Below are 14976 nucleotides of genomic sequence, written 5' to 3' on the forward strand. Positions count from 1 at the left end.
GAAAGAATCAGCTTATTGGCTGACGTCACCGGGGTCATAACAGCGGTTTGTATATGAAAGGGTTTGTTTGGTGATATATGCAAAAAAAAAAATCAACACAGTCTTACCTCGTGTTACTGCGTTACCGTCTGAATCATAGATAATAAGATGCAAAACTCTTTCATTTTGAGTGAAAGCGCGCCCGTGAGCTCGTTTCAAAACATGGCAGCATTCACGCTTCAAGAGATGATGCACAGCTAATAGGCGAAACGAAGGCTGCTAGAAGGAAGGCACCAAAATAAATTGACGAAACCAATTCGTTTTTGCTTAATGGAAAAATGCCGCGATTGAAATATTTATAATTATTTACCTTAAAAAGAATTCGATTGAAACGTAGTAATTTAAATTGAAGTGAGTTTTTAGAATTTTCCAAAGCTTCTTATATCCTTTTCGGCTTCTACTTTTAATTCGTCTTGTGTACATACATATGTATATAAATATATTTTACATATATGTATTTTATTGAAAGCTGTGTGTTGGTTTATGTCGGTAAATTTGTATATCTGTAACTATTTTTAAGTAATAAAAAATTAAAGGTTACCTGCTTTAACTTATTCTGTTCGTTTTTTCACTTTTTTTTTGTTATCGACTTTTTATGTTATATTAAAAAATTGCAATATTTTATGTATTTATTTATACAGAGTGGGCCATATAGCGTTTGCTTTTTGAACCACCTATTTTTTTGAGAATGGTAACACAAATGACATGTCAAATGTGTTCATAATTTACTTAAAGGTTTGACATTTACGAAATGGGACGCTATACGCTCGAACAAAATTGGGAAATATTGAAATACTATTTCCAAAGTGGTGAGTCTTCTTCTTCTTCCGCGGTTACAGTAAATGGCGAGCGTTACCGTTACATGCTCAACGAGTTGTTTCCAAAAATTGAAGAGGATGACATGGACCACATTTGGTTTCAACAGGACGGTGCAACTTGTCACACTGCCCAAGTTACACTTGAACTTTTGGCTACCGTTTTTGAAAACCGAACAATCAGCCGAAATTCCGATATCAATTGGCCGATATAAATTGGCTCGGAGCTGTCATTTAAGCCCGTTGGACTATTTTTTGTGGGGAGCTGTTAAAGACAAATGCTATGCGAACCATCCAGAGACGATTGATGCTTTAAAACACGAAATCGAAGTTGCCATTCATAAAATTGGAGCCCAAACAATCGAAAATGTGCTTAAAAATTGAGTTGATCAAATGGCCTACTGTAAAACCAGTCGTGGCAGTCATTTGAACGATATTATTTTTCCTTCATAAATGACAATGTTCAATCTTCAAAATAAAAAAAAAGTTAAAAAAAATATTGATTAGTTTTTTTTTATAGCCGATTCAAAAAGCAAATTTTACATGGCCCACCCTAACGAATTAGTATTTTATTACTTTTTTTACTTCAATTATGAATAATTTCATTTAAATCTTAATTTTTGAATTTTTTGCTTATTTATATATAATATTTCATACTTATTGTACTTATTTTTATCATATGCAGGAGTATACGGATGATATAAGTTACTGGGCAGCGGCGCACTAAATCCTAACCTCAATGGCGGTGTGGAAACTAAAAATTCACAATTTTTGTTTAAAAAATACTCACTAAATGCTTCTTCCGGTGCGGCATTACTGACGAATGTTATGAAAAATGCACATTTTCCAGCGGTCTCACGAGAAAAAGAGTTTCACATCTAGTCATCTATGCTCTGAACAACAACTGATTGGACGAGTGGGTGAATACGCATGATGAAGAAACCGTTAATCGGCTCTGAACGAATGTGATAGAACCAGCTGATGGGTTGACGCCACTCGGGATGTGTTTACAAAAGACTGAGATTGTTTGGTGATATACCAAAAAACCAACCAATGACACTTCGTTGCCTTCAGAACAACTGATTGGATCAGTGTGTGAATTTGTGTTTGGACGAGTGTGTGAAATGATCGTGCAGAATTTGGTTGCCGAATCTCCCGTGACGTGGCAGCCGAAGTTGCTCCCACATTTTTGTTTTTCAGGCAACAAAAAAAGAAGAAAAAATTGATACTTTTATAGTATAAAATAAGCAAAATTACTCCAGTTTGTCAGCTGATAGCCTTAGCAATTCTATTGTTATTTAAACTTAAAAAAAAATAAAATAAATAAATACTCCAATTTGGTGTAAAGTATGAAGTAAAATAAAAAAATTACTACGGTAATAAAATTTTGGAAAATGGGGTGGTACCTATTTTAAATGCCGCGCACGAGCATAGGGCGCGTAATGCCCCCACCTCATTTAGATCCGATAGAAATAAAGGGTTTTACAATAACAGGTGAAATAGCGGGCTATTATTTCGGTAGATATCACTTTTGAAGCTGTCATTTTTTTGATATTTGACAAATAGAAACTACGCCATTAATAAAAAATGGAACGATACACGCTTAAACAATGCATTGAAATTATTAAAATTCACTATAGGCAGGTATACAGCCAGCAAGAGCTGTTGATATAATGGAGATGATTGATTGGATTTAGATTGGCGCACTGCCCCAGGCTGTCGAAGAAAGAAGCTCCCAGTGACCTTAGTCGTGTAGTTGCCAAACCCGAACATTTACAGAGAAAATGCTCTACAGTCTCCTCTTCTGAAAGGTCCCCACAGCTTCTGCAATGGGGGTTAAATGGTAACCCTAGATTTTCCGCGTGTGTGCCGATCGTCCAGTGACCGGTAAACACAGCTACGAGTTTGGAAATTGAATGGTGAGTAGTCCAAAGAACTTTCTAAGTCCTTCGTATATCGTATTGGCGCAAGAGGGTTTTCGAAATAGCCCATGAAGAAATGGAGCTCCATATAAAAATTTGGCAGAGACGGATCGTAAAACTCGAACATTTTTGGGTAATCGTGAAGCACCTTGTCGAACCGCAATACAGGAATTGGTGAAAAAATTCGAGCTGTTGGGACAAGTTAGTGATGTGAAGAATAAAACTCGTGCACGTCGCTCAAGAACAGACGAAAATATTGCTGTTGTAGCCGAAAGTGTTGGAGAAAACCCAGGTTTGTCCATTCCACAAACGTCATTACACCGTATTTTGCATAAAGATTTGGGTCTTAAGGCATATAAAGTCCAGTTAACACAAGAACTCAAGCCGGCCAATCATCAACAACGTCGTGTCTTTGCTGATTGGGTCGTTGAAATGCATGAAAATGTTCCGGAATTCCATCGAAAAATCATCTTGAGTGATGAGACCCATTTCCACCTCGGTGGCTTCTTCAACAAGCAAAATTGTCGGATCTGTGGCTCAGAAAATCCAGAGTTATTGTTGAAAAGCCTCTCTATCCTCAACGTGTGACTGTTTAGTGCGGTTTATGGTCCGCCGGAGTCTCATTGGACCTTACGTTTTTGAAAATGAATCGGTGCCTCCAGCTTACGGTGAATGGATTGCGCTATCGAGAGATGATTAACGATTTTTTATGACCGCAATTGGATGGTATTGATCTGGACAACGTTTATTTTCCACAAGGCGGTGTTACGTGCCACGCAAACAACGCAACCATTGAGCTTTTATCAAAATAACACCTCTTATTGGAAAACCCTTTATTATTGACATCGGATTAAAAACACACAAACTTTCTAAATGTTAAAACTACATCAGACATCTGAAGTTACAAGCTAAAACTCCCATTGTCTATGAGTTTGTTTAATGCCAAAAACTCATAGACAATGGAACACAGCAGTCAGCCCGAATTATTTCCTAGCAAAATGTGCGTAAGTACTCGTATGTAAAGTTCGACCGGCAGACGAGTTTTCAAATGGGTCAAAGACTTTCTTTATGAGATGATAGTCCATGCTTCATGGAGCACATATTTATGAATTTAAGCGAATCTCAAAATAAAAACCTTCATAGGCGTTGGTTAGTAGGCTTTATTGCTAATTAAAATAATTTAAATATGTTTTGATTAAAGATCCATTTCCTATTTACTAATTTATTCAACATATATATTTATATATGTAAACGCTCATCAAACACTACACAAATTTTATTCCGAAGCGGCAGAATCGTCATCATCATCATCTTCCCCACTGTCGTCCAGCTCAGGCATGGGAAAGCGTAACATAGCTGCTATGCCGGTCAAATTGGCGAGTTGTTCTCCTGAGATATGCATGCTTGAGAATATTTTCACTTCACCACCGGCTTCACGCACAGATTCAACTAAATTTACGTATTCCTTACGCTGATTGACATCTTGACAACGGAATAGGTTATCCGATATGAGCAAAGTTTCTATCGCCATCGCTTTGGCCGCCTCCATCACGTGTTTTTTGCCATAAAAAGCTCTCGCTGGCTCAGAATGCAGCATGGTGTAGAACTGTTCAAGCACCTTCACCTCTCTAACCGCTTTTGTATCGGATATTTTCACCATTACACTGGGATCTTGCAGCACTTCTTTCAGCGCTTGTTTGAAGCCCGAAGATGAACGCACAAGTACGAATTTACTTTTATTGTCTAGTAGTATTTTGATATCAGCTTTGACCGCTTGCTGGAACATATATTCGAAGAATTGATCACGCACAAAACCGGGCGATGCTATCAACACACATTTGACTATATCAAAATTGACATGCCTCAAAATGCCCTGCATGACGCTTTCGTAGAATTTCACCAAGCCCTTCTCGTGCTGTTGGGTGTAGCCTTTTCGCTTGCGCGGGATTGAGACTTCAATTTTACTTCGCACCAGCGTCATGCTAGCCGTAATCAGACATAAATACGCCAGACCCTCTTGCATTACAACTGCTGCTAAATCCGAGGACTGCACCGGGTCGCAGGCCATTTCGATGCGTTCCAGTGCGATTGTGTCCCATTCGGCTTTGCGCAACTCAAATTTTCGATTTAGCTCCAAATCAAGTGTGTGATAGGCGCCCATCTTCACGTATTGGTTCTCCTCAATATTGCGCCCCTTCAAGCGTAGCATGCAAGCTTGTGTATCAAAATCTATGGACTCAACACTTATTGTGAGTGTAGTGCGCACACGATTGCTCGTCGATGAGCCTGTCACCGATTCATTTTGCACCTTCCGTATAGTCGTACTCCGCACTTGATCGCCTTCCGCAATCAGATTGTAGGTGTGCCACATATCTTCGGATTCTTCTGGTATCAGGGTTACCGAACCCTGTGAGCCTTTATCAAAATTCCTGCTGACCAGCCTCATGTTCTAGGTGAAGTTGCGAAAAAATAGAAATCGTTTAGAAAGTATGAAAAATATGTTGTTTTCTTTTTATAATCAAAAACTCGCGCCAATTACTCTAGGCTACGCCAAAAGTCAATCTCTTGCAAAATTAGGTAAAGGAGCATCACCGACTGACAATTTAAACAAATCAAAGCTGTAGAAAAGCTGCGCATTTTTTTCTGCTAATGGTCTACAAATCTCGTATTTTTATGACCTCGGCCAAAATACGCACGAAATGGATCCCAGACAAAATTAATTAAACACAGCGAGAATAGTTTTTAGAATACCAAATAAAAAAGTTTTGTGCCAAAATTAAAAATCATAGTCAGTGCACATTTTATGCGGGGTCCTTTTTAAGAACCTGTACACATGAATTTTCCGCATTCAATTTTCACAGCAGTCCACTATTCATTTTGTTATAGAAATATTATTTTTTTTTGTTTTGACTTCTAAAATAAAGAATACTTTTAATTTGAAAACAAATATGTATGCGAAAAGCAAAGAAGGAAATAGAAAAAAATTATTTTAAAGGCGGTAGAACTAGGTCACCACAACACTTTGTACATTAGAATGTCAGTCGAAAGCAAAGAAGTGATTTATTTATGAAGGCGAAATGGAAAAAAAGAATCAATTTTATTTTAAAATGTTCAGAATAACTTTTTAATTTAAATTCATTACAAAGTTTCAATTTTAAGTATTACCAAGACACATTCATTAAAGGTGGTGGCATTAGACCAAGAAAGCAAAGTATTGGCAAAGTACAAAGCAAATAATGAATTCGCCTGGTTTTATTCTGTGCTGACAGCCACATGGACACGGCGAAAGCAAAAAACAAATCAGCTGATTTACCGATACCACCTTTAATAGATTCGCCTTGAGTATTTATTATTATTACTATAAAAAATTTTCAACTACTTTTTTGCAACTGTTTCTACATGATATCGCTCGTGTAATTAATGACGATCATTTTGAGCCCAGAATTATTAAAATCGGTTCAGTTTTGACTAAGTTATGGGCATTTAAAAATAAATTTTTCTTATATAATTAAAAAAAAAATCGAGTTTGAGCCGAAAAACAAAATTGCCGATAACTCTTGAAAAAAATTTTTTTCGGGTGAACAAAAAAATACGTGTCTCATTATTTTGACCAGAGAGCAACATATTTAAGTTACATCGAAATCGAAGAACATGACCCGAATAGCCCGGGCAATGTGACCAAATGTTTAAAAAAGTAAAGTTAATAAAACTGAGTGAATTATTGAACTAATTTAAAAAAAATGTATATTATACAAAATTATAAACATTACATTTTAATTAGAACAGGCTAGAAAGATGTCGTGAAACTATATAACTAAAACTTCGAGACTAAATAACCAAAAAAATGCCAAATCAAGTTACGAAAATGGTAATCTGGCCATACTGGTGCTAATACGACGACACTCATTGTCAAAGAGAGAGAGAGAAGAGTAGCGGTACCACGATAGGCGCCATCTCATTATCCTTTCCATCATGGGGTGTATGTAAACTTTTGTCCACCACTCTATGTACATATGTACATACATATGTAACTAATATAACGGGTGATTTTTTAGCTATTATCTTTTTAAACAGTTGGTTTAAACAGCTGACGCACGTTTCGTGTTTTGTTTCACTGTCAAACATCTTCAGTTTGGTCTATAATTTAACCATGAATCGGCTTACAAACGAACAACGCTTGCAAATCATTGAATTTTATTAGAAAAATGCGTGCTCTGTTAAGAAAGTTTAAGATCCACTTTTTTATCGAAAAATTGTGTTCAGCGACGAAGCTCATTTTTGGATCAATGGGTACGTAAATAAGCAGAATTGTTGATTTTGGAGAGAAGATCAGCCAGAGGAATTGCAAGAGCGAGCTATCAATGTATCCAGAAAAGGTCACGGTTTGGTGCGGTTTATGGGCTGGAGGTATCATTGGACCGTACTTCTTCAAAGATGCTGCGAATCGTAACGTAACTGCGAATGGTGAGCGCTACCGTGAAATAATATCCAACTTTTTTCCCCCCCAAAATGCAAGAGCTTGACTTGCATGACATGTGGATTCAGCAAGACGGTGACACATGCCACACAGCACGCGTAATAATGGACTTATTGAGAGGCGAGTTCGGTGAACATTTTATTTCACGTTCGGGACCTGTCAATTGGCCACCCAGATCGTACCGATATAATGCCTTTAGATTATTTTTTGTGGGGCTATGTTAAAGCTCATGTCTATTCAGACAGTCCTGCTTCAATTAACGCATTGGAAGACAACATTCAAGCATTTATATGTGAGATACCGACCGAAACATTGGAAAGAGTGTGCCAAAATTGGATGGACCATTTGAAGCGCAGTTGCGGTCAACATTTGCATGAAATAATCTTCAAACATTAAATTATATGGACTGTACTGTCGATTTATATAAAAATTTCATGTATTTTTCTGAATTTTACGTGTATTTTTTGAAAAACTCTCCTATAGCTCTTAAAAAATCACCCTTTATAATATCTGAAAATAAATATTAGGAAATCCGAAACCTAAGCTTTTTAAGATTTATGTATTGTGTAATCGTACGCTGTGGAATTGTCCACTTGACGCTCGCCACAAATAGGAGGAGGAACTCAGCCAAACACCCAAAACGAGTGTAAGCTGCAATTACATATACATATGCACATATATGATACATACATGTAAACATATACACAGCCACAGCCGACATATTAGAAACATGACATTTATTACTTTTCTTTTGTTTTTTTCTTAGTTTTCATTAACTGTGTACATGCACTTCATCTTCATTCTAGAAGAAATGTCGTATTTAATCGGAAGTTTCCAACATTGTAGCTCTTGCATGTAAGACGAGTTGCAAGAAATCACTTGACAATGCCAGCTGAACGCTGAATTCTTTAGTCCAATAGTTTATGGGTATAAATTTGGCTCGACCTGCATTTTGGAAAAGCAGCGTTTAATAGAAAAGGTCCGAGGACTTTCTTCAGCTCTACTAAAGTTGAAAGAGGGTAGAGAAATTTAGTTTATTAGCTTTATACCGGCTTAGCTACATTAACAAAACATCAAATTATTGGATACTTCCTCAAACGAATGCCAAGTATTCGTAGGTAATTCAAACGGGAAACTCAATAACCTCCTGCATGGTCATAGCCGCTGTAGTAGCTTATTTCTTTCTTAATTACTGCGGAAATTGCGTATATCATAAAAATAAAACCTTACTTATGGTTTTTGCGCTTTTAATAATACGCTGGTAGGGGCACTTATTTCGCACTCAATACGAGGTGGTTTATTTTTAAATAAGAAGCTTAAAAGCTTCACAGCAACAACAACGCAAAAGTTTCCTGCTTGTCGCAAGAATATTTCACTCGCACTTACGTCTCTTCTCTAACGTTCTACACGATTTATAAATTTTCTTCCGATTCTAAGGACTAATCTTTGCTGAATTTTGATTTTATTTGCCAAAATTCTTATTTCCATATTTTACATCTCACAATCATATTTTGATTTTCCAAAAACAAAAAAAAACACAAATTTTAACCAATTACTCTTCACATGCGTCAACACACCGGCAAAAATACAAGACGACTGAGGCAGCAAAAGCAGTAAAGGCAGCAGAGCACATGGATGGCTTTTCAAACACCCGCACAACAAAACCAAAATGCTACTCAAGTACACAAGCAAATAAAAATCCAAAACACATGCACACCCACATATGCACACATGCTCAGATACAACAAAGACAAACTTGCAAATAGAAAAACGCACGCACAACTAAGATGTTATCAGTTAAATAATCCACGGCTCTGTTCGCACATTTTACAATCCACATTCCAGCCACTGTGGGTAATCCAAAAGCTTCACTCTAAAGTAATGGCGCTTGTTTCAGTAATATATAAATATAATTTTATTTTTACCTTTTCGCTGGTTTTATCACTTCACAAAATGTTCTTGTCAACAGAAATGACAGATAGGCTCTGCACTGAATGTCATACTCAGCAGCAGAAGTGGGCAAGTGCTGCCATATCACAAGTATGTAAAATTGGTATGCACTAAAAATCGATAAATTGGCTAGATGAAGTTATCGAAAAGTATGCGATACAGAAAAATGTTGAAAATGAAATTGTATTACGCATTGAAAAATGCGAAAACAGTTTTTCTTCACATAATTTTGTCTCTCATTTTCTAAAACATTTATTTAACTTAAGAAAAATCTTTATAACCGCATAATATTAAAATGAGTTAAAGTTAATGAGTCGTACATTTTTAGGAAGTTTTTCATTTTGTTCTATTTCTCTTAGACGCTCTATAGAAAATCGCAAAAAATATATTTAATAATTGCTTTTTAAAAATAGTATATGTATGTATAGGGGGGAGGAGGGGGAAAAATGGGAACAAAAGATTAGGAAACTAAAAAACCAGCGAGTGAAAATACATTGTACCTATATATTTATTACAAAAAAAGTGCGTGTAGCATAGTACACATAACAGAAGTTTTTTTTTTTTTTTTTTTTTTTTTTTTTATAGTAACTAGTTAACAAAAATAAACTAACGAAAAATTTTCTTCGGGTTTTGTATAATATGATGGTGCTTTGCACAAAACTTGCAAAGGAGTTGATTACTGCACGACGTGGTGCGGCTTCAGCCTTACAAACCATTTATGTTGGTCAGTGAGGGCTGAGGCTTCGCTGTTGACATGATGAGATAGCCTATTTATATGAGATAGGGCATTTTTTTAAATTACGACGGCCACTGGTTCTATGCCGAGATAGCGCTCGAGATCGCTGATGCGTACATACCAGGGCGCGTTAGTAGCGCATCGCAAAATTTTATTCTGGAACCTTTGGATTTGAAGTATGTTGCTGGAGCTTGAGCAACCCCATAGTTGTATCCCATATGTCCAAATTGGTTTTAGTATATGCTTGTAGAGAAGTACTTTATTGTACATGGATAAAGCAGATCTTTTACCCATAAGCCAATACATGTTTCTGAATTTAATATCGAGTTCTTCTCTTTTCTTCTTTACGTGAGAACTCCATCTCAGTTTAGTGTCAAGAGTCATACCCAGGTATTTAGCCGTGTTATGATACGGGACTTGCACTCCATTTATATATAGTGGAAGATATCTTATTTTATTGTACGTAAAATCAATATAACAGAAGTGAAACTTTCAAGGCAGACAAAGAAAGAGAGAGAGACCCGAGAGAGAATGAGAGAGATAGAGAGAGAAAGAATATATATCTAAATAAATTCACAACATTTGCAGAGAAAACAAATAGACAAAATTTGCAAAAAACTGTACGCTGCTTTCTCTCTCTCGCTCCGATGTATTAGCGTGGCGTTAGAGCCGTCGCACATATAGCGTCTAACACTATAACGTGCATAGATAAGCCACGCACATGCGCAATACTATCTATCCTATTCTAACAATAGCTCTTTTTCGCTCTACTATAGTAATATGGCGTTAGTGCTGTACGTTTACGCGTCACTCTCTTTCTCTCTCTGTTATACTCTAACGCCTTGTATATAATGTATACGTGCTTCTCTATTGCTCCTACAATACGAGTAACATCGTACGAATTAGACTAGCGCCTTAGCCTAGGAGTGGGCGAAAGGACGAAGGACCGCACAAAAGGGAGACGTGAATAGCTTAAAGTGTATCTAAGATAAATATAAGGTATAGCTCTCTCTCCCTTTCATCTACGTTATATCTTTTTTCTCTCTCACGGAACGAGAATGCCCAAAACGTTGCATGGCCTTGAAATTTTACACTCCATTCGCGCTCGTCCATCGACGCCTAAGAAGTTTCGCTTCAAAAAGTTAAATATAACTCCTGAGCACTATAACTCCTGAGCAAAATACTTGAGATACTGTTCTTGAAAAAGAGTTTTTTTCTGTACTACTTTTTTTATATCTCTTATAATTGGAAGCGAAACCAACGAGACTAAGATGGAATTAATATGAAAAATGAATGTCCGTAGAGTGGAAAAAGCCTTTGAAATGCCTAGCAAAATAATTCAGGCATTATTCGGCACTATATTTTTATATTGCTTACTATTAGAAGCCCTCTAGTATATTATGACCAAACCAACGACTCCAAGACGAGATTAATACGAAAAGTTATTGTTTGTAGAAAGGAAAAAGTCATTGAAAATACAACAAATCGATTGATTGGATTGTTTTTTTTTTCTTTATAGAAATCAGAAAACTCCCTTTCCTAAAGTCGTAGTGAGCTCCAATATCACGGATTGACGAAATTGGCGCATTTCAAATAATCTCACCTTACGTTTAAGCTGGGACGCATAAATCAAAATCAGATGATTCTCGTGCTAAAAGTACCACGAAATTAAAATTATGAACTCCAAATTTGCAACGATTTAAGGTTAAACCATTAAGGTTAAATTATTTGGTAGTCGTAACAATAACATCAGCAACATTTGCAGTAATTCATATTATTTTGTCAGGGAATAATATTGTAGGACCATTGCATTTACCACCTTGATCAAAAAGTTAGCGGAATATATTCAGAATACAAGTTTAGCCCTCAAAAGTGATGTTATCGCCTTCAAAGTATTCGTTCAACTGTAACGCGCGTATGCCAACATTGGGTGCAGCTCTCGAAACATTTCCGGAACTTTATTTTCGGTATGGCCATCTGAGCCGTCTTCGATTTTTCCTTTACTTCCTGTGGGCTATTAAAACGCGTTCCCAGAGTGGTTCAGCAGAAAAAAGTAGATCAAGCAGAAAAAAATTGCATGGATCCATATCAGGTGAGCTTTATAGCTGTTGGTTTGTGTTCGTTTCGTTCTTGGTCCAAAATTCATGCTTACTGTCGGCACGGTTCGACTGTGCCATATAATGTTGTAAAATCCACTTAGTGCCTTTCCACAAATCCTTTCCTCTTTGGCGAACTTCTTCACGTAAACATTTCATGACGCCCAAATAATAATACTTATTAACTATCCGACCATCTGACGAAAATTGGTGGTGTACAATACAACATCGCTTTCTTTTTTGACTGAAAACGACGTGGTTTTTTGGTTTAGTTTGGTTCATTCGGAGCTCTTTACACACTCGCCTACAAAGCTGATGTCTGGATTGCATGACCTACTTATAGATACCACGTCTCGCCTCCAGTAGTGATGCGTTACGAGTGTTGAGTCGAACTCAGCCTTAGAAATCATGTCTTTGGCGAAATTCAGGTCCTTTTTGACTAACTTTGCAGCAACACGGTGCGAACTGAAATCATTAACTACCCTGAACGGGTCCATTCATCAATTCATCATTTTCAAATTCTCTGTTAGCTCCCCGGTGGTTAATTTGCGGTCATTAATCAACTTTTCTTTCACTTCATTGCTGCTTTCATTAGTTTTCGATGTCAACAGCCTGCTCCTACGTTTGTGGTCCTCAATGGGCTCACAATCTTTTCGGAAGCATTCGTGCCTCTCGTAAATTTCTATTTTCTTTAGAGTATCATTACCGAAAAAGCTTCCCAACATTTGTGAAGTTTCCGCTCCATTAAATCAATGTTTAGCGCAATATTTAATACAAATTCGTGGTTGGAAATTCAAATCCATTTTTAAGCTGTAAAATTTCAATACGACCTAACTTTTACAATTGTCAAACGTGGGCGATAAAATTTTGGGTAGGAATATTAATCACAGATGTGGAAATATGCGAAAACAATAGAACTCAAATCAGTTCATTAAAAGCGGTGGTTGTTCCGCGAACTTTTTGATCAAAGTGGTATTTCTATTGCCAGTTGGCATAAGACAAAATTGAAATAAACAAATAAAAGAGGAAATAAAATTACTTAACATGAAAAGAACGATTGAAACGAGATAATCCAAGTCAAAAGTGGGCGAAGGAAAATATAAAAAAATTGTTTTTGTGTTACTTTTAGCTGCATAAGGACTATCGATATCGATAACTATGGTGGAGCAGCTAAGAATAGCAAACTGTGTGGACACTTTTGCTCAGTAAGGTTTGCCAAGTCTCGAATTGAATGAATTGTTTAATCATTGGCCCTTATTTCTTTTGAAATGAGTAAAGAGGTGGCGCTACAGTGCATGGGAATGGAGAATGTTTGTTTTCAAAAATAAATCAGCTAAACATCAACGTCATTTGGTTCCAACAACACGACGCGACTTGCAATGCAACAAAATCAACTTTCTTTCAAGAAATGATCCTGCTCACTGGCCCACTCTTTCGTGCGATATAAAGCCTCTGGATTACTTTTTATCTACCAGATTATCGTAAAAAAAGGAATTTCCACAATATTTTTTGTTTTGTATTATCCTTTTACGATCTTAAACTTTAAGGGGGCAGCGCCCACAGCACTTTAAATTTTTCCATTTTCTTTGTTTTTGCTTTAAAAATTCATTTACAATCTAAAGAATATATTTTCAATGTTTTAAGCTTAATAAGAAGTCTAAAAAGTCCCTATAAAGTCAGTGAAGTGATGAGCGTCGAACCAAAGATGAGTAAGAACGAAAAATTTAATCGCGTTTTTCTCGAAATACGTTGGTTTCCGCGTTGTTGAATATAACTCAAAAAGAAATCAAGAGATCAACTTAAAATTTTACAGGGATATTCTTTAACATGTTGGCCTTTGCATGCGCCTAAATTTTTTTATTAATTATCACTAAAAATATTGTTTTGGTCAATTTGTTTATAAAACAATTTATTTTTTAGTTTTGTAATTTTTTTTTTCACTTAAAATTTTCATTTTTTGTTAAAAATAGGTAAGTGCAAAGCGGAATAACTTATTTTAGTGAAACATTTTTGTCTGGTTGATTTTAGTTGATTACAAGAGACGGTAAATTCCACGGCGCAAATTAAACCACCAGCTGCAGCGCCGCCATTTTTTAACACCACTGTAGAAATTTCAAAAAATAGATTTTTTTTATAAGTTTAAAAGATTCTTTGAACCTTTTAAAATACAGAACAAAAAGTTTTATACGTTACCGAAGTTTATTTCATAAATATTTTAAGCTTTTAACCAAGCGTTAGTGACTGCTACCTAACGACTTCTCCAAATTTCCAAACTTTAAACGCGTTTTTCTCAAAACACGTTTTCTGAAATTGGCACGCAGCATAACTCAAACAATTTTAAATATTTTTAATCAGGTTTTTCACTACGTCTGTATAATAACCTTCTTAAGAGAAGAGCGTATTGGATTTTCGATAGATTAATTTAAACGATTGTTATAATTATTTAAGTGCCGTTTTTTTAGTCCAAAATAGAGTTTTTTCCAAGCAAGCATTTGATTACTTATTCCACAAAAATTAATATTTTTTAAATCCCCTACGTGTTTCTCTAGCTATTCTTATCTAGATTAAGAAAAAAAATGTTTCTTTGTTCCAGATTAAAATTTGCACCCTCTGTGCTGCGTGCCGCGGAGCTGCTTCAAGAGAAACCACATTACAAAAATGTCTCCAATGCCGCCATTTTGTAAAATTTTTCGATCAAACTTTGTAGTTTTGTATTTTAGTATATAAGTAATAACTTCCCAAATCAGAGTGATTGTTTTCCCTTTCCTTCTATACAAAAAAATTCTTTAAAAATCGTGTTTATTTTACGCGTGTACAGTGGTGTTACCCCTTAAGGCACCTTTCTGGTCTAGAATTTCGACAAAATCGATTTTTTTCATGTTATGATAGTTTATACTTTCAAAAATATACTTGCAAATTTTTAACGAGACCGGTTTGGAGT

General features: G+C 36.1%; 2 protein-coding genes across 7 annotated transcripts in view; both read right to left on the reverse strand.

Annotated features, from left to right (window-relative positions):
• LOC129240871 (probable serine/threonine-protein kinase ndrD) overlaps positions 1 to 9023 on the reverse strand; it is a 30189-nt gene extending 21166 nt beyond the window's left edge. The window contains exon 1 of the mRNA XM_054876916.1: positions 8640 to 9023. The gene's annotated coding sequence lies outside the window, so the exon portion shown is untranslated. The remainder of the gene's footprint in view (positions 1 to 8639) is intronic.
• On the reverse strand, positions 3917 to 9261 carry LOC129240872 (protein pelota). Of its 6 annotated transcripts, none has more exons than XM_054876920.1 (2): positions 9179 to 9261; positions 3917 to 5225 (listed from the first exon to the last, which is right to left on the reverse strand). In XM_054876920.1, the coding sequence occupies exon 2, from the start codon at positions 5220 to 5222 to the stop codon at positions 4053 to 4055; it is 1170 nt and encodes a 389-aa protein (XP_054732895.1). In that variant the 5' UTR covers positions 5223 to 5225; positions 9179 to 9261; the 3' UTR covers positions 3917 to 4052. The 6 variants fall into 6 exon arrangements, with proteins under 6 accessions (XP_054732895.1, XP_054732893.1, XP_054732896.1 ...); XM_054876918.1 differs by lacking the exon at positions 9179 to 9261 and adding an exon at positions 9034 to 9093; XM_054876921.1 differs by lacking the exon at positions 9179 to 9261 and adding an exon at positions 5602 to 5705.
• Between the last annotated feature and the right edge of the window lie 5715 nt (positions 9262 to 14976).

This window comes from Anastrepha obliqua, chromosome 3 (genome assembly GCF_027943255.1).
Source record: "Anastrepha obliqua isolate idAnaObli1 chromosome 3, idAnaObli1_1.0, whole genome shotgun sequence".
Taxonomy (NCBI): domain Eukaryota; kingdom Metazoa; phylum Arthropoda; class Insecta; order Diptera; family Tephritidae; genus Anastrepha; species Anastrepha obliqua.